This window comes from Mangifera indica, chromosome 8, assembly GCF_011075055.1.
Source record: "Mangifera indica cultivar Alphonso chromosome 8, CATAS_Mindica_2.1, whole genome shotgun sequence".
Classification (NCBI taxonomy): Eukaryota; Viridiplantae; Streptophyta; class Magnoliopsida; order Sapindales; family Anacardiaceae; genus Mangifera; species Mangifera indica.
In genome coordinates this window covers 1,964,656-1,985,084 of record NC_058144.1, presented here as the reverse complement: position 1 = coordinate 1,985,084, position 20,429 = coordinate 1,964,656, and the positions used below count along the sequence as shown (strand labels likewise).

Genomic DNA, 20,429 nt, shown 5'->3' with positions numbered 1-20,429 from the left:
ATCACTGATCCTGTGATCTATCCAATATAAGATCATTGGAGGTAACCTTTTTCCTTTTTTTTTATCGTCGTTATGGTTACAGAGAAGATTTGGAAAAGAAGGAAACTTGAGTTCAACGTTTCTTAAAGGTAAATATAATCTGCTAATACACAAGCTTCATGAAAAAATATTCTAAACGGAGATGCCTCTGCAGCATTCTTAAACATTCGACTGTCTTTCAAGTTTCCCGATTGATCCCTAGAATTTAAGATTCTTTTCACAAAAAATAAGCTCAGAGGGGCTTTATTGCATTGTAAGGGAAACAAAAAAGATAATTACATAGTAAACTAAGAACAATATGTCTCAATTTGTTTAAAAAAAAGAAGTAATACACAATTAAATCAAATCATTGATCCAAGTCATTATTGCTATGAGAAATAAAAAAAACTTAAATTTCAAGATATCAAAATTTCCTAACCATATCATGAATGAATCAAGCTTGTTACCATAAGAAAAACATCTATAATTTTCCAGGAGTATCTTCCTCTCATTACCCTCCAATCAAGCAAAAGCTATGGGAGTCCAAGGCACAATCTTCAAACTGTAAACCTGCAAACTGAGCAAAACCTTTAATCAGACAATAAATATTAATGAAAGCTCCAGATCAGAGCCTGTAAAGTATTAAAGTTCATAGAACCCAGTTCAGTAAGGATAAAATTGGATAGGTCCAAAGTGCCAAAAACTGATTTATGTCTATCCCCAACCTCAGCAGGCTTGAACTTCCATTTCTTCTAATCCACGGCACAAGGAAATCGTCTGTATACCAACTCTAGCATTATACTTTATTTCTAATTTATTGGATGAATTATAAGAGAGCTAACCACAATACATCTAAAACAAAATAGTGGTTTTCACAGATTAGTAAGGGCGAGACGATACCTGATGCAGAAGAGACAGCCTTTTGGTCCTTCATCACGAACATCCATTTGCTTATAATCAAAATCAAGAGTATCTGCACATTTCCTGTGGATGTCAATATTTTAGGTTTGAAAATAAACCTTATACTTGATTATACCCATCTTATTGGTAGAATGTTATAAGAAAGTTTCCCAATTTTGTGCCTTGTAATTGCATCGTAAAAAAGAAATTAAAAAATGAAGTAGGCATATGATGTTTCATCAAGAAATCCACTGGAAAAGAAGCAATACATATTTGAATATGCTTCAATTAAGTATACTGGCCTGCAACATTTCAGAAGGTGGTCTAATCATAAAACTGATGAGGCAAGGCAATTTGTAAAGATGAATGCCAGAAAAAAGGAAAAACGAGAAATAGAGAAAACTTGTGTCCCTTTCATGATAGAATGAAGGCTTGCAACTTTTTTTCCCCAATGCACCTGCTAAACTAGCCTTGTAAGAAAACAAATCTAACTATATAGCACTAGCAGAAGAATCTTCAGTTGAAGAAAAGCTGGTTGACTTTGGAGATTCACTCCCTCTGACTACCCTGTTATTTAAAACTTTGAAGGACTGTGAGCCATATGGTCGATTAAGCAAACTAATTGGCATTCTCAAAGTTTGTTTTCGGTTCCGTCTTCCCCTTATTAAAATGCTGAAGGTTTTCTCGCCTTCAGTTCTTCTTTCAACAGTACTTCCAGAACTTTCGTTTGGACTGTTGAAATGATGCATTGGCCCATTCCTGGAATTCTCAATCCCACTTAGCTTTGAATGACCATTTTCCTTTAGACTTTCCAAATCAATCTCAACAACTTCATTCGCATTATCCACTTCTTTAGATGTTTGAATGTTCACTTCTTTCTTAGCTTCTTCCACAGCATCAATATCCACTGGCAGGATTGGCATTGAACTTGTAGAGTCATCAGGTTGCAATTTTGGCTTCAATATTGGATCAACAGTTGGCTCAACAATAGCTGGTGGAACAGAAAACTCCACAGGGTGGCAGCTGGGCCAAAATGTTCCAGGAATAAAGTCTGATACACTGGGGTTCACATTGCATGGCCATGAGAAATGATTGTGATGAAAGGTACCAGTAGACACTGCTTGAGGCTGTGAATAAGGAGGGTACATAAAAGGCAATGGCTGCATCATGTTAGGAGTTGGAGGAGGCGATGGATATGGATGGTGTGGGGAAGAGCACATCGGGTTAACTGTGTGTAAGACAGTAGCAGGCCCTGGATGAAGAGTTATGTTTACAGGCCAAGGGGCAACAGCAGGAGCCTCACCAGGACCAGGAGGCATAGTCATGTTTATTGCTACTGGTAAACGAGCAACACCTGGTGATGGGTTGAATGGTGCTGCTGCTGCAGACAATTTCCTGTTCGGTAATCCTCGAGTATCATCTAAATTCATGGCTGAAGGTTTGTCCTTCAAATCCTGTAATACTTGCAAGTCAGGATTTGAATTATCAGGATCAGGGGATTCAAAACTTCTGGATGAATCATTCTCATAAAACTCCCTTGGAGGAGAATCAATTGAATTGGGCATACCATCAATCAATATGGTATCCTGTGCAACTTCATGAACCTCAACAACATCAGAATGAAGTTCTTCTACATTCTTAGACACCATCAAAGAAGGATTATCTTCCACCACATCATTTATCTGAGTTTGTTCCCCATCAATCAATATGGTATCTTGTGCAACTTCATGAACCTCAACACCAGAATGAAGTTCTTCCACATTCTTAGCCGCCATCAAAGAAGGATTATCTTCCACCATAGTGTTAATTTGAGTTTCTTCCCTCTTTTCAACATTGCCAATTTCCTCTTTTGAGTTATCAGTTGATTCCGATATAGAATTTCCATTCTTCTCTTCAATGAGGTTTTCTATGCTAGTAACAAGAGTATCAACAGAATTTTTTCCTTCATTCCCTTCATCTCCACATCTCTCAACACTGAATTCCTGATTATCTGGAATATCACTTTGGGAAGCTCTTACATGCAACATTGCAATGGAACCTGGTGGGGCCAATGCCACTTCCTTGTAAGAAGGAGATTTTCCAAGACTGATAATTGATTTTTTCATCAAACTGAGATCATTTGGTACAGAAGTGGGCCAAGATTCTGGTGGAGAACTTAAGAGCTTGCCACCATTTCTAGAATTTTCTTTTGTATCCATTTTGATAGATGAAGCAGTGGACTTTACCCTGTATGTTACAGCCTTAACTACTCTACAACCAAATTTGGTACCTTGTGAAGAATTCAGAGTGTGATCCACAGAACTTCCATGGGATATTGTCCGTTTCTTTAAAAGATAATACCTACTGTTCTGATGAGTAGTCTTGACTGATGGATAGTCAACAACTGCATCCATACTCCTTTTCTGATAACTATAAACCTTGCCAAGTGTCGCTCGCCGCTGCTTTATCCTACGTCCATGTGAGCCAGCAGATCTGGGCCTCTGAACCGGTTGCCATCCATCATCTCCTCCATCATGTGTTTCAGATAAAATTTCCTCGGCAACATTTAAATTTTCCTTTGCAGTCACTTCCTCCACAAGCTGCTGCTGCTGAAATGGTACAGAGCTAATCTCCTGTTTAACTTCCACATCACCTCCAGGTTCAGGTACATGTGTCTCATCAGCTGAATTTTCTTTCAGATCTTCTTTGAGAGATTCATCAGAACCTGTGATATTGATATCTGGGAATGATTTTCCCTTCACCTGTAAAAAATTATATTAATCATGATCAAGTACATTGCAGAGATCTTCAGAGTTTATCTGACACAATGAACCATATAATGTAACCATCACAAACAATTTAGTAACTCCTTCCCCAGTGTAAAGCTAAAGCTTGTCTCAGATTTTAGAGTATTCAAAATAGTAATTTAAATCAGATCACTTCTTTAAAAGCATCAAAGAGGTCTAAATTTTAGTTCGAAAGACGTGTCTCCCACAAAAAGAAGATCTTGCTTCTTATTTTCAAAATCACTAGTAAGACAACTATCAGGCAGGTGCTTTATGACACTTTCATGGACTGTTACCACATTAACTAATTTACAATTTGCGACTCTTGATTTATGGAATTATGTTGTATGCCAAGCTTCAACACTGGTTCATTTACAAACTATTCCTTTCACCTGCAAAGCCTCAATTAGGATTTCATCAGGGAGACCATTTTCCAATTAATTTCAGTCACAAATGGAGTCATGTTATCAACTTTCCTTCAGTGGTATAGCTGCCAATGGTTTGATAAGATACCAAAACATGCAAGTCATTCTTCACTCAAATGATTAAAAAAAATACATCAGTCCCACCACAATCTGAAATTTTACTTGAATGATTGTTACCTATATGGTTACGTACCTTTGTAATATAGTTCTTTCTCTTTATGGCTGAGACATCTCTTCCCTTGGCATCATGACTAGGATTAATGTAGTCAAGTAAATCTGATACACTGTCCATTTTTGTTAAAAGAAGAAAATGTATCAGCAAAGAAAGGGTTGGGTCTTTCTATATGAAAAAAAAAAGCCATCACATGCTAAACAAATCACCAATTGCATAAGGGTCCATTCCATCAAGGACAATGCTTAAACAAGTTATACCTTAGGTGACCTTTGCTGGCTATGGATGCATCAGGCTTCCGAGTACCATTTCGTGCAGCTTCTTGCTGTTCAAAAGCCTTCGACTCAAAATACTCAAGCCAAGCAGCAGCATCCTACAGCATCAGATCACAAATTTTGTAATCAAGTATAAATGATAGAAGGTTCTTTGGACTAATCACACGTCTCCCTCCAAAACACCCCCTTCTCCCTCTTCCCACCACGCCACAATAAAAAAACTAAATCTAAAGGTGTCTTCATTTGAATTCTGAACTCATTATTTAAAACTTCTCATTTAAAGAGTTAAAAATACAAACTTCAATTTGATTCCATATTTTATGCCAAGTATTCCAGCAATGAAAAATGGCAATGAAGTGCTATTTTCCACATAATCCAAAAACACTTGTATTGAGACTACACTAGGGCAAGCAGAAAGGCCTCCGAAAAAACAAAAACACAATTGTTGAGTATAACTCTTGTAACTAAGATCAAAATACCTGTGTACGGAGATCATCTGGGCCCAGCTTCACTCGAAGAATTTGCAAGGTTGTTTGTTCATGTTGAACACTCAAAGGGTATGCCTCCATCAATGAGAGTGCAATTGCAATTGCATGGTAACTTGCTGCGGTCTGGAGAACATCAAAACAAACAGAGAAATCTAGTTAGAACTGCAAACAAAAATTTCAGTACACAGGATTATTTAATAAATCTTCAATTAAATGTTCCAGTGGTATAGTATGAGCATGCATCCAGGCAAAAGTCAAATTTTCAATCCTCAAAAAATCTGCATTTTCTGCAAAACACGATATCAGGATTATTTAGGGAGACAAGTACACACTAAATCACTCATACTGCAACTTATAAATTATCATGGTCCAATCAATCAGCTCTAGATTGGCATTTCCAGTTCTGATTCTGTATTGAGTACAGGCCTGCCCTTATCATGCCATATTCTAGACTGACATACCACTGTCTCATTCGACACACCAAAATTGTCCCAAATCTCAACCTTCATGGAATGATAGGATATAATTATAGTTATAGAGGTAGCATAGTATATGCAGTGTCATTAATGAGAAATGACCAGAGAATATGAACACTATAATATTTACAAACTTCAGCCAAATTTGAAAAGAAACGTTAGATAAACTAAACTAAACCGAACCTGTATGTGATCTGGACCAAGTAACCTTTGATTACACTTCAGAGCTTTGTGAAGATATCTGAGGGCAACATGCACATTCCCAAGTCCTTCTTCCATCATGGCCACATTGATGTATGTTGCAGCAGTGTTAGGATGAGACGGGCCACAAGTGAGATGCAAAAGGTACAGTGCACGCTTAACATACCTGGTCAAAAGTAATTACAGGTATTAATAAGGTGTATAATCTTCAACAATGATGTACAAGATGTCACTAGGATATTTCTCAAAAAGGGTAAAAAGGAAAACTTAATAAAATGTATAAGCAAAGATAATCTGGAAGTCATTTACAGAAAAAAGAAAATAAAAAAAAATATTAACTAGAAACAGGTTCCCAAATTCTTCATACAAAATCATAAGGTGTATCACATCATCTGTCATCCTTTTCCATTCGCACTAAAAGAGAAAGTAAGGGGCATTCTTCATAATAGACCAAGATCAAAAATTTTTGAAAGTCCAGAGACCTAATTGATATGCTGGTTACACATAATCAGCGAAAATGGCAAACTATTTATAACTTAATTTAAAAATGTGATTTTGAGCCACGAAAAGGTTTCTGAAATTTCTGAATAAGGCTTCAGTTCTTCACTGCTACCATTTTATCAAAGGCTTAATACAGAGTTAATGTAAGCCTACAAGTTTATCAGAAAAAAAAAATACTTGAGAGCCAGCTCTGTGTGCTGAAGTCTATAATAGAACACAGCAAGATCCCCATAACTCTTCATCGTATCAGGATGATCAAGCCCCAGTTCTCTCTCGTTGATATCCAAAGCTTTTTGCTGATAAATTGTTGCCTGTATTATGGACACATTGTTGATTGTGAATTGTCTTGAAAATATTCATTATTGAGAAAAACAAACACTAATTTTAGTTGTTAAGGTGCTTGAACAGTTTAACAAATCCTTACATGGCAACCCATCTTGTGTTTATAAGAATACTCAAATAAAATTTTGAGAAGGTAAAAAACTAATGGTGCTAAGATATCTTATCACCACTAGAAGAAAATGGATAGCTAGCAAACCTGATTAAAGTCTCCAGTGTGATACAAGACTACAGCAAGGAGGCTGTAAGCACCTGCAGTCATTCGATGGTAGGGACCACAAACTGCTACTAGCTTTGCAAGGGCCTTCAAATACCACAGAAGGAAAGAAGTAAGATGAAGAAAAAGTTTCTTAAGCACCTTAACACTGACTTATACTAAAGACAGATTTAGTTAGTCTAGGAAGCACCTTTGTTCCATAGGTAACTGCATCTTCAAGTTTTCCCTTATCCAAAGCTGTTTTTGACAATTCCAGGAGTTGCCTTCCATCTGCAGATGAGCATGCTGCTTGCTGCAAATAATAGAAAAAGAAATTAAGAATGAAGTACAGAAACATGCTGCTTGCTGCAAAAGCAATTAAGAATGAAGTACAGAAAAAATCAACATTTCAAAGGCAAGGTAGAAAGGAATATGTTCTATCACTCAATTTCTCATTCATTACCTTATGCACAGGTACCAGGCCAACAATATCTGTTTTCCGGAATGGACTTGGAGAATCCATATCAAAATCCCTTGAAACCAACTCAATGCCCACCTTAAAAATTAACAGCGATAAAATGAAATACTCAGTTAATGTTTCATTTGTAATATAAGATTCATGACCTATAAACTTCCCTGCAGATTCAAGATATTGTTTGTATTGTGAACAGTAACAATTACTTTCCAGTACTGACTTTCCAAATGATTAAAACATTTAATTTATCCGTTTAGACCTAGAATTGACCCTTTTTTTTAAATCTATACATAAATTTGGATATTGGGAATGCTTTGGTGAAGTAGTAATCACTTGACGAGTTTAAGAGAGTAATACCTGCCTAAATATAAATTTAATCATGAATATTATCCATACATCCATAATTAGGAAAAATTCATTGAACATATGATGACAATCAAATCATCTATTCAAATGAAAAATATCAGGTTTAACTACAAATGAGTGTTTCTCTTGGCATAAATTCTTCAAAACTGATATAAAATGCTCATGATGTGTCTCTAACCAAAGATACATGACCTTCAAAACTGACTGGAATAAAATTTATGATATATCAGAGAATGGCAAATCCATTACAATCGGTAATGCAGAATGTAGGTAATTTCCAAAGAACTTTGTAAACTAAAATTTGTAGTTTAATGTCAAATACCTTGTGACATAATCCCCGTAGGATTGCAAATTTTCGAACATCATTGTCACTTAAGCTATTAAGATCCCATTCATATCGCTTCATCAAGAAAACCTCCAACCATCTCCGCACAAGGGAATGGACATTATGAGATTTATTTAGTTCTTCTTTTTCAGGAACACCCAGCAGAAGATTAAGTGCAGCAGCTATAGATACAGCCATTTTCTCAGTATTACCAACAGCGGAAATAACGGCCTGAAGAATGTGCTTAAAGGCTCGAACTATCATCTCATGGATACAGAGTGATTGTACATGTGACAATTTTTCTGAAAGCTTCACCTGGTTTTCAAAATGAATAGCTAGCATCAGAGACAATGGTTCCCATACATGTAGCATTTATAAATTCCTCTCGCCAACCCCTATTCTACCCCCATCTTAATATTCTGGATCCACATAATATACAAACTTTGATAGGCCAGCTCCAGGAATTCGTACAATCCATAGTTCTAATATCAGTTGAAATTTTAGAAGATATATGGAGACATACAGCAGCAGCGGTTGATGATGAAAATACTCTTAAAAGAGTATGACAAATGTCAATTTGACAAGTGTGCGCATATGTCATAAGGATCCCAACATTAGTATGTTAGACACAATACATATCATCTAACCTATGGTAACACTTCAAATGAATTGAGGAATAAAAAAATGCAGAATACCTCCAGGAACATGTATTTATGTACAAACTGAAACAGCAAAACCACGGTTTAGCAAAAAGGCACTTACAATTTGTCCCAGAGAACGCATCCGAAGGCCTCTAGTGTGCATGAAGTCTGTTAGAGTCCGGCCATCAACAGGTGAAAGTTCAAGAGAACCAAAGTCTGCTACCTGTAGTGCGTAATCAGTACTAGAATAAAGAATCAACATAGTCTTATTTACATGAAGATCCAGGGGATAATTACCAGTTTTGGTAGAGCAACTTCAATGTAATATTTGTTGGACAGATCAACTAATTCCGGCAAAGACTGTCAAATAAATGATAAATTAGTTCCCACTGTATTGTGTTATACACAGCAGGAGATTTTATACATTCCGCCCTAGTTTGATATTAACAAATATTACCTTACGATGAAGTCCAGTTTCAGATTCTTTTAGTCGAGCAAATGCCTTATCAGACAACATGCCTTTAAGTGTAAGCTCATTATATTTGGTGCAGGTTTCAAGCTGAGCTTCTATAGAAGCTTTAGCAGAATATTCAGATTCGTCAGTAACTCCATCTGCATGGGATGTCAAATTTTCAGTCTGAATTTTCTGATTTCTTCCATCCAATTTTTTCTTATCGTTCTTAAGGGACCTAAGAGGTGTTCCGAGCCCTTCAACCTTCATTTCATTCTTAGCCTTCTCATTTGCTGGTTTCTTGTCTTTTTCTGCATTTTTTTGGTCTTGCAAATGCTGTATCCAGCAGGCTCCAAGTTCCCATCTCACAAACTGGTCCTGCTCTGGTTCCTCTTCCTGAAGTTTAGCGATACTCTCTTTTAGCAATCTCTCCACAAATGCTTGGGAAGCATTAAGTTCTTCACATTCCAAATTTTGCACGTGTGGCGCCATTTTATTCTCTTCCAATGGTGTTGATTTGTGAAGAAGTAATCTTAAACTGTCAGAAAATACAGGGCTTATACATTGCATAAGATGTCAAAAAACTAAAGGAATAACAGAAACTAAAGAATATATATTGTCACCCAAAAATGAATGATGCAATGCATCACACAGCACAGAATTTAAAGAGGTAATAGTTTCACAAGCAGAATTCGGCTACCTTACTATCTTAAAAAATTCAAGGGACTCAAAATAATTACTTCCAAGTGGATGCAACATTTTGTTCTATGTCCCCAGAAAAAAAAAACTATAAGAGCATTTGGATAATTTACACAGTCAATTAAGAATAAGAATTAAGGAATGACCAAATTAAGTGCCCAACTGTGGCATACATAGGCAGAGACTGAAACAGTATGTGATAACAAGAACACATTCCTATTCTGAGTTTGAAATTTTACTTTACTCACCAAAATCTATCGAAATTCTTAAAGCCATAAAGGGGGCAACAAAAACTAATATATAATATCTTTCAATAAACGTTGTAGAGTTTGCAAAAACCTGTTGATATTAAGGGCATTAGCGCCACCTTCAGGCTGTTCAAGTTCAAAGCTTTGAGGTAGTGGACCAACTTTTTTGTTCCCTCTCTCATCAACTTTCACAATAGCTACATAGCCACAATATCTTACATTAACAACACCAAGGGTAGCAACATCCTGCAATCAAAATGTAAAACTCACTTCAAACATTTTCATGGAAATTAGATAACATCTCAACCACTAAGAGATAATATCATCAGTTAATAACAATTCAAGTCTTACATGTGCAGCAGTATTTTCGTCAGCAGTGATCCCTTTCAGAAGATTTCTTCCTACTAAATTCTTTCTATCCACTCCAGTTGCTCGAGTTCCATCAATCTTGGTGTCCACTTTAAAGCTTGCATTGGTTGCACTTTTCATAACCATGATGCTCAAATCTCCAATTTTCTCCGTATATAGAAAATCACTGTTAGTTGAACAGGTTAGATCCGATCTTCTCATAACCTCCTGCACTGCCTTGATTGCTCTTAAAATAGCAACATCAACAAATAAACTATGAAGAAGAAATGCCTTCCTATCTCGTATTTGCCTGTCTTCTGCTGTCTTGCAAGCCATAGATGAAAGAGACGAAAACTCATAAGCCCAAGGTATCAAATCACTTTTTCCATCTCTCCCTAGACCACCTCCATTTCCTCCCCATGCTTCATCTTCTGTAGGAAGAGAAGGGAAAACTGATGGAAATTGAGCTGCAATAGGAGGGATGAGCCACGTGTTTGCTCTGAAACCATAAGGAAGATTCCCAAACTACAAGGTAAACTAGAATAGGTTAATAGCATAAAATGCGACGTAAATAGTGAGAATTCATAAAACTATCTTATTAAACAATTCTATACAATGTTGTTCAAAGAATATTTAGCATTTTAAAACTCAAAATTAAATAAAAGTAAATATTGAAACAATTGTTCACCCTATTACGCTCCGCGAATCCTTTCATGAGATCATCATAAGCCTGAAATGACATAAATGAGATATTAACTTCTTCAACCAAATATTTAATTTCCAAGAGAAAGTATCAAGTCAGAATAGCATCAAGTAAAAAAAGTTTGGCAGAATCTAAAACCTCCGATTCAACTAAAACAACATTAAAATAAAAGACCAAATGCCAATACATATTTGCTATTTTTTATGAATATTAGGGCATTGTATACAAAAACTAGCACAGTATATGAGAGATAATTTAATAAGTAAACTAAATTAAAAGTAAAGAAAAACCAACATTATCAAAGGCTCGGCTAAGCTGCCGCAACAAATCAACAAGATTGTGGCAGAGAAGCCGGTGCTTTCCAGCACTATAGAAACCCTTCTTACAAGCTTCAACATGAACCAATTTCCCATTGCAAAGCTTCACCTGAAATTAGCAACAAATTCCAAAGAAAAATTACAAAATAACATTATCTAAATCACTTGTTTAAGTTGGTTTAAGAGGAAAGCGGTTCCTACATCAAGTGATAAAATATGATCATCAGTTGAAACGTCTTCAAGATGTCTTTTATTTGCCCTCCTTATAACTGTAAGATGCACATCCACCGTCGTCAACAAATATAAACACTTCAAATTCTTTTTATAAAGAGATGTAAAGAAAGATAAGATTACATTGAAGAGGAGGAGTGAGGTGAGAAAGAGAGAAGAACTCATAAAAACTGCCGAGTCTAGGGTAGGAATGGCTCATCTCCCCGTCTCCGCCGACAAAATCGTCACTTGACGACGGCGATTTTGAAATTTTTGATGATGTCGGTGGTGGCGATTGCTTGTCATTACTGGGTTTCGCGGTGGTTTTCTTCGCACTTTTAATGTCCACAGCATTCTTCGCCACGTCTGACTTTGCGCCGTCCTTGGTCGTACCGGACGGCCCAAAGCACGTCGTACACGCAACGATGTCCAGCAATCGTCTAACGTGCGCCACTGCCCGTTCCTCATCGTAATCCTCTGAAATTTTAGCGGCAAAACCCGCGGATTATTTTTTTATTTTTATGGAGCCGTTAATTATCATTAGGCTTTAAAGGTAAAGGAGGTTTACCTTCAGTCAAAGTGAGGGCGCAGGGCTTTAATGCTGACACGTCGACAGTGTCCTTTAACCGTGGCCCGCGAACCTACCATTTAAGCAAAATCCAAAAAATTAAACTATCGAAATTACGAAAACACCCTTCCCATTTCTTTTTTTTATTTTTTATTTTTTGCGGCCTAATATATCTCAGAATAAACTATAGTAAACTATAAATAGGGTGACGATTGAACCTCATGAGACAACGAAAAATTTGTGATACTGCAAGTGTCGGTGTATACAGAGAGCAACCGACGAACATCTATGATCCTGTCCGTTGATATTCCCTGCTCGTAAATCCAATATAACGCAAATTACGCTCAGAGGAAGCATTCAAATTGTACAAAACGTGATGAAAACATGTTAAAAAACGACAGCGCATTTAAGATTTTCAGCCAATAAGATCCTTGACACGATGGCTAACATTAGAATCGTCAAGATTGTGGAAGAGAAACAATCTTGCAAGCATAAAAAAGTATAAGATGCTCAAGAAAATTGAAGAATGAAGACACACGAATGGCACCATCAAAAAGTTGGTGTCGCTGACTTGTAACTGCAAATAAAAAATTAAATGATGTGGATACAGTTGTAGCTGAATTTACTCAAATTGAACTTCAACACAAGAGCCATGAACTTTAATTAGGAGCACCAAACCTTTAAAATAACGCGAGTTTCGTCGGGAAGGTTTATGGTGATGTCCATTACAACCGGCAGAACTGGATTTTAATATATAATATTAGCTGGTTTAATGGTAAAAAATGAAACGAATGAAGAGGATGAACAATATTGAAATTAATGAATCCATACTTTTCTCTTCCTTCTTCTTCTTTTCACCTTTAGCCTTGCCGCGACTGTTCCTTGGAGCCATTTTTGAGCTGGTTGGATGAACTGATTAAGCTCTTTGAATCGACCTGTTTCAATATATAGATCAGAAGCAGTTTCGTTTTATGAACAAAATCAAACAACGTCATAATCAATATATCTATGTAATTATTCATAATTCCTCTCAGGTTTAAGAGTACTGCTGTAGTAAATTAAATCTTCAAATCCAATACCCACTGAGAAATATTGCTCAGAACCGGCAAAACCAATCCGAAGGACACTCAAGAAAGAGGGAGAAAATTAAGCAGGTCTAGAAGCACAATTACTTGTTTCATATTATTATTAACAGCAAACATGAACTAGTTTTCAGAGTCAATAAGCATTATAAACATGCATATACCAAGTAGCAGAAGCAGAAGACACGGAGGAATTCTGAAATTCCAAGGGTCTTTAATGTACTATCGAAATTCTCGGGATGATTGCAGACCAAATTGACAAGAGACTTTACTCCAAATATGTGTAAAAACCATAAAAAATACAAGCTAAAAACAGCACAGAAACGAGAGTGAAGTTTTTCGGAAGTTGGATAATGAAGAATGCTTAACCATAGGACTTTTGAAATGGAGCTCTCAGCCACTTGGTGAAAGAAAAGAGATACAGAGAGGAGTGGGTGTGATAAGGAAGGAAGGGCGGAGATTTAACAGTCAGATGATAAATGGCAGTTTCTGGCTTGTGCAGTAATTATCTTTTTCTGGATATTTCGTCTCTTAACATATTAAATAAAATATCAATTATATTCTATAAATAAATAACTGATAAAATAACCCCATTAACACTAACTAAAAAAATCACCTGCGTTAATATTGGATAAGATATAACATACATCATATAATATAAAATATAATTATTTTAAAATATATTAAATTAATATGATATATAAATATATAATATAATATATATATAATTTTTTTTAAATAATGATATAATAAATTTTAAATTTTAAAAAATATTTATAATATAACGATATAATAATTAAAATCTTAAAAAGTATAATTATATAATATGATATTTAATATATAATATAAAAAATAAGATTTTCGATATACAATATTATATACAATTTTACAACCATAACAAAAAGAGTCCATCCAAACCTTTTAGAATATATTATCATAGGAAAACAAGATTTGTCAATGAGAATTAGGAGGTACATTTTTTTTTTTTTCTAATTGAAATTTGAATTGAGATGTACGTAGACAAACAAAATTAATGGTGACTTATTTACAGGCTCATTACAACGGTGATAGAAATGGGCATGGTGACAAGTCATTTCAAAGTTTAGAAAATATTTGTATATTGTGACAAGTATCAACTACAAAATCATGCAATAAATGGACGGTCCATGATCACATGAATATTTACAAATCTATACTGATCTGAGATGCTATAATTTGTTGGTGTTTCGATGAATGTGTTTTATGATAATTACCCAAAAATATGAAAGAATTAAAAATGATACAGTACGTGGGCTAGGTTTTTCTTCGTTTAGGTGTAGAAATTAAATTAATTAACTCCTAATAAATTTGTGCGGAAGACTATATAAAATGTGACTTACATGCGTAGCCATGTTTCACGTGGGCTGATAATCCTCTGCCACTTGAAAATGGTAAGTTTGACACGCGCCTTTCATTTTTCAAGCTTCTTCAATCCAATTATAATGTATTTAGTATTTACTCTTGGCCAAACGACTATTTCCCACCCAAGGTTTGATGTTTCCTCAAAGGTCCCCCTTTAACTATAGAAACATCAAATACCCATCCATGATCGATTAAATTTAACAAAACTCTAACGCCTGAAAATTTTATCTCTCTTTTGCCCCCCTAAACTTTAAAAATTAAAATTTTCTCTCAGCCTAAGTTTTAAAAAATGACAATTTCATCCTAGGGTTTGGTTTTGAAATCTCCGGCTACCGTTCCGGCTCCATTGTCGATGACCTCTCTCTCCCTAAGCAGCCTCTCCTTCCGACGAATGTTTTCCTCCCATTTGGAGGCTTGATCGACGTCGAAGACATCTTGGGAGACGAAGACGAAGCCATCATCTTCGTCTGGGGAGACGAAGAACTTCGTCTTCCCCGACAAAGTTCTTCGTCTCCCAAGGTGAAGACGAAGCCGATCGAGCCTCCAAATGGGAGGAAAATATTTGCCGGAAGGAGAGACTGTTTCAGGAGGGAGAGGTCGTCGGTAATGGAGTCAGAACGGTCGTCGAAGATTTCAAAATCAAACTCTAGGGTGAAACTGCCATTTTTTAAAACTTAGGCTGGGGGAAAATTTTAGTTTTTAAAGTTTAGGGGGGCAAAATTAGATTCTATTTTAGTTTAATTTTAATATTATAGCAAAAATGACGATTTTACCCTTACCACTGTTAGAATTTTGTTAAATCTAACCAGTCATGGGTAGGTGTTTGATATTTCCATAGTTAAAGGATGGAAACTTGAGAAAATATCAAACCTTGGGTGGGAAATAGTCGTTTGGCCTTTACTCTTCATAAAATTTGTGCTTATTCACTTCAATTTTTCAAAACTATAAATAGGATTATCTTTTTTTTTTTTTCCTCTTTTATCAACTATAATTTTGCCTTTCGGAAGTTTTTCAAAGAAATTTCGAAAACTCATGTAATTTAAATAATTCTTATATTACAAAAAAATAATAAAAAAAATCTGTTTTCCGGAATTTGCTAATTTATCAGAGTTCGGTAACCGGTTGATGAATTTGACACGCTACTCCACCTTGCCTAATATTTTTTCTTGGTTAATAAATATTTAATTTTAATAATAATTACAATTTCACTTCTGAAATATATATTATTTGTGGATCGCTGTAATTTGAGAGAATGTGAACAAAATGCCTGCATTAAACAGCTTTGAATTTTCAATTTTTTTGTTTGTTTTATACGTAGCCTTTTTAGTAGCACGTATTTGTTAAGTGATCATGACTTTCCGCAAACAGTAAGTGTCTTTCGTGATGTTGACACTGACTGACCATGTACCGTAGCATTACCGATAAGTCCACCACAAATTGTTCAATTTGATTTAGCAAAAATAAAATATATATATATATATACACACACATACTTACGCCACACACACACATTTCTATTTGTTGCACGGACACTTCACAAACATTAGGGAGTTATCTTTAATAAGTCTATTTCAATTTACTACGAAATGCTCTGCATTGGCACCATATTTAAACAAAAATGAAACTAGGTAGTGTATTCAATTAAATATTTAAATATTATATTATTTTATAATTTTAAATTAATAATAAAATAATATTTAATTATATAATAATGTATCATTTAAATACTTATTTAAATATTTAAAATCATATACATATAATATTGTTTATTAAACATATAACACAATAAAATCAAATAACAAATGGGGGAGATAATTGGACCTGAATTCAATATTATTTTCAAACTACTGAGCTAGTTATCAATACAATATGGAGCATTTTCAACACCATTATCTCCATACAATGCAAGTTGATTTTGTGTTGCATACAAAGGATGCATCAATATAATAAAAATAAAACTATGGTACTTTTTTTTTATATAAATATGTAACTATTTGATTAAATGATTTTTAATTTATAATAATATAATATTTAATCGTATAATAATATATCTATATATGTATATATTTATATAATAAAAAAATATATATATATATATAATATTACACATATAATAATAAACTTATAATATAATTATATATATAGATAATAATATATTATTATATAATTAAGTGTATATCATTATTGACCAATTTATCTCAAAGTCAACTAACGGCCCCACTACAGACTGAACATTATTTATGAGATCATTTGCCCACTTAATCGAGCAAAGTGGGGCGGTATTAGATTGTATTTCAAAACACTTTATACTAAAAAGGGCACCAATTTGATTAAATTACTACTTGTTTTGGTTCTGTGGCAGTTGATAGAGTCGGTCAAGTGTATTCCACATGCCCATTTGTAATATAATAAATCATAGATTTATTGGGAGAAAGTTTATCAGTATTTAGGATTGGTCAAAACACACCAAACAAATCACTGTGTTTTTGTTGAAAGGCCAATGAAAGATTCCCGAGAGTTTGGCCATTGTAAAACCCATTAACCATATGAGGGGAGTGGCAGCAGCATGATCCAGATTGGAACCAAACACACTCAATTTTGTCTGTGACAAATGTTTTCAAAAATAAGTTAATGTTTATAATTGGCCAAAGGACTTATTCCCACCCAAATTATCATGTTTTCTTAAATTTTTATATTTTAACTTTAAAAATCTTAAACACTTACCAATACACAATTAAAGTTAACAAAACTCTAACCCTTTAAAATTTAATTTTCTTCCTCCCCCCCCCCCTCTTCCTTTCCAAAATTCTAAAAACTAAAAGTTTTTTTTTCTAAATCAAATTTTAAACAATGATATTCTCTCCCTTAAAATTTAATTTTTAATCTCTGATGTTATCATCGGTGATAAAGAGTCATCAACACATCATCATGTTTAGACAGTCTCTCTCCTCTTTTTTGAATCTCCAATCAACAAAAATCTCATCTGGAAAGATGAAGACGAAGATGAGATCTTCGTTTTCGTCTTTTCAGAAAAGATTTTTATTGGTCAGAGTTTCAAATTAGGGGAGAGAAACTGTCAAAACACAGTGATACGTCAATGATCCTTCATTGCAGGCGACAATGTCAGATTTAGCATCGGAGATTGACAACTAAACCATAGTAAAGGAAATACCATTTTTTAAAACTTGACTTAAAAGAAAACTTTTAGTTTTTAAAATTTAGGGAAAAGGGAAATATATTAAATTTTACTATATTTTTAATATTATAAATAAAATTATAATTTTACCTTTAAAACTAATAGATTTAATTTTTTATAAATAAATATTTAAGATTTTTATAGGTCAAAAGTAGATATTTGAAAAAATAAGAAACTTTAGGTGGGAATAGGTCCTTTGGCCTTTATAATTATATACTAGAATTATGGATTCTCATGCTGGAGAGGTGGCATGAAATAATTAAACAAAATGTTTTTTTTGTTTATTTTATAAGAATAAAATTATTTATAAAAGAAATTATGTCCTTATTCACTTCAATTTTTAAAAATATACATCGATTTTCCTTTTTCGTTTTGGCTATTACTCAAAGATAATAACATTTAAATAGGAAAATTAGTAGATGTACAATCAAATTGAGCGACTGTAAGTTTAAATAAAATAATATATGTATGGAAAGTAAATTTTGTTTCTTTCAAAAAAAGTAATTTTATGAAGAGATTACTTAGAATATATATACAGTGCTCAGATATATAGCATCACTAATTTAATGTAATATTGTTACAAAGCTTCCAATATATTGGATTTTTTCTAAACTAATTTGAGTGTCATGGCAACTCCTCTGTTACTCAAAGCAAACCCAGCATTGGTATCGCTGAAACGAGGAAAAAGTGTTCACGAAAATTTTTCTTGTGTCAAATCTGCTAAATGCATGACAGATACGAAACTTCCATGTTTTAAAGTGAAAAGCTTCGCGAACTCGACTTCTTCAAACCCAACTAGCAAAAACAATGCTTTTCAACTTTGAAGCGACATTGATAAGATCAAGCTCCTCAAAAGAAATTCTGAAAACCATTATTTTAAAAACCTTGAAGCGGTTAAAAATTCCTACGGCAGTGATGATGTAGTGTCCGTTGTTGATGATGATAATGAGCGGTCGTGATTCAGCATGGGCTGATTCTGGGTTGAATAGTAAAGATTCATCAGTTTTATTAATTGTCAGTGTTAACGGAGCCGGATGTATATTCGATAGCAGATCATAAGATACAAAGGGCATTGCAGAACTTGCCTAAATCATCATCAAAGGCTAATAAGTTATTATTAGCTGATTAATAAAACTATCAACAGGGGGAAAAAAGCGTTGTAATGAACTATTTAAAGGAGAAGATATGAAAGTCTGATATGAGCTGCATAAGCCAGTCAAACAGACCTTATTCTGTGGTTGGTGAAATTTAATTTCTGACAAATAAGTACTAAATGAATGCAAATATTGATTACTTGCCTTAATTCAGCGGATTGTTTTTTTCCCAGATAATATTTTAACTTTCCAAATTTTGGAATTTGGGTTTTAGTCCTTAACCATTGTGAGACGGCGTATGGGCTTGTCAGACAATAAGGTTATACGGCTAGTCGAGTCCATTGTTGTGAAGGCTGCTCCGGATTAAATAAAAGGATTAGCTGATTTGACTAAATCCGGTAGGTTGGCCGGTCTGATTCAACATTTAAAAGTCTTTTATAAGTTAAATTGGGTGAATTGTGCTTGAATCGAGTGAATTATACTAGATCCATGGTTCAATTGCTAATTCAAATGTTATTACATTATCTATTGCTTTTATCCGCAACATTAAACAATTGTGACTAAGTTATATACAAGGTTAGATTCAAACTGAATCGACCTTAAATTGGAGCTTGGTTTAGTTTGTATATAATAAAGCTCAAGTTTGAGTTCGAATTCATTAAGTTCATGGAAGTTAGGTTTGAAATTGGTTTGACTCATTTTGAGCTCAACTTTTTAATTATTTTGTTATAAAAATGATATCGTTTTAATACATATTAATAGAAACTACGTCGTTTTGTATTAAAATTTTTAATTGATAAATTTAACGAGTAGCTCGAGCTCAAACGAGTTTGTATAGAGTTGACTTGTTTTAAACTTGTTTGAGTCAAATTCGAGCTCAAATAAATTCGATTCGAATATAACCTTAGTTACATAACAACCTACATATATGTCACCCTTACTGTTGGATAGTGCACCCCATTACCAATTGTGCAAGCCTTGTCCACAAACCATCTCGCCAAACTTCTAATATAAAACTAATTTCCCCTTTTAATTACCAATAGCTAAGGCTTAAATTCGGTTCAATTTGATTGTTGGCCTAATTACTTTCCTAGCGGCTTGACGTTTGTATGATTAGATTAATAAAAATGTTTTAAATATGTAATATTACTACATCAATATAATTGCATGTATAAAACTAATCCAATTAAAGTGAGGATAAAAAAAATTATATATATTCACCAATCATTTTGCATCAATAAGTTGGCCGTACAAAACAAGCATAGTATCTATAAGAATTGATGTAATGTTATTAGCCGCCCTTGTGCGACTGAATATTATATTATTTATAATTTAAAATTATTAAATATTATAATAATTTATTAAAATATTTAATTAAATATTTAAAATTGAGTAATAAGTGAATATGAATTAGGATGAGCTCGAATACTTCTGATTCAAATAAAAAATAGTGAGGGGGTAAGTTTGACTCCAATTTGATTCAAATTAAAAATAATTAGATTCGATTTAATTTAAATTTATAATTTAAATTAATCATTTAAATTTAGGG

The 20,429-nt window shown here is 34.0% G+C and overlaps 1 protein-coding gene across 2 annotated transcripts; it reads right to left on the bottom strand.

Annotated features, from left to right (window-relative positions):
• Positions 1–1,170: 1,170 nt before the first annotated feature.
• On the bottom strand, positions 1,171–13,636 carry LOC123222483 (protein TSS-like). Of its 2 annotated transcripts, XM_044645282.1 has the most exons (25): positions 13,354–13,636; positions 12,939–13,042; positions 12,786–12,847; positions 12,655–12,684; positions 12,326–12,418; positions 12,108–12,180; positions 11,684–12,016; positions 11,531–11,598; positions 11,307–11,438; positions 10,998–11,039; positions 10,313–10,834; positions 10,053–10,207; positions 9,021–9,552; positions 8,861–8,923; positions 8,685–8,786; positions 7,920–8,237; positions 7,220–7,312; positions 6,968–7,069; positions 6,760–6,864; positions 6,399–6,532; positions 5,703–5,886; positions 5,035–5,166; positions 4,541–4,653; positions 4,302–4,392; positions 1,171–3,659 (listed from the first exon to the last, which is right to left on the bottom strand). In XM_044645282.1, exons 2-25 carry the CDS (start codon positions 12,997–12,999, stop codon positions 1,410–1,412), a joined length of 5,790 nt encoding a protein of 1,929 aa, XP_044501217.1. In that variant the 5' UTR covers positions 13,000–13,042; positions 13,354–13,636; the 3' UTR covers positions 1,171–1,409. The 2 variants fall into 2 exon arrangements, with proteins under 2 accessions (XP_044501217.1, XP_044501218.1); XM_044645283.1 differs by lacking the exon at positions 12,655–12,684.
• Positions 13,637–20,429: the final 6,793 nt, after the last annotated feature.

Bases quoted from the DNA above. Each gene is read 5' to 3' on its own strand.
- LOC123222483 (XM_044645282.1), bottom strand. From the start codon at position 12,999: ATGGCTCCAAGGAACAGTCGCGGCAAGGCTAAAGGTGAAAAGAAGAAG. The intron at 12,419-12,654 runs GTGCCATTCGTG...ATTTACGAGCAG, and splicing joins GCGACACCAACTTTTTGATG to GGAATATCAACGGACAGGAT. The intron at 6,533-6,759 runs GTTTGCTAGCTA...TCCATAATACAG, and splicing joins ACACTGGAGACTTTAATCAG to GCAACAATTTATCAGCAAAA.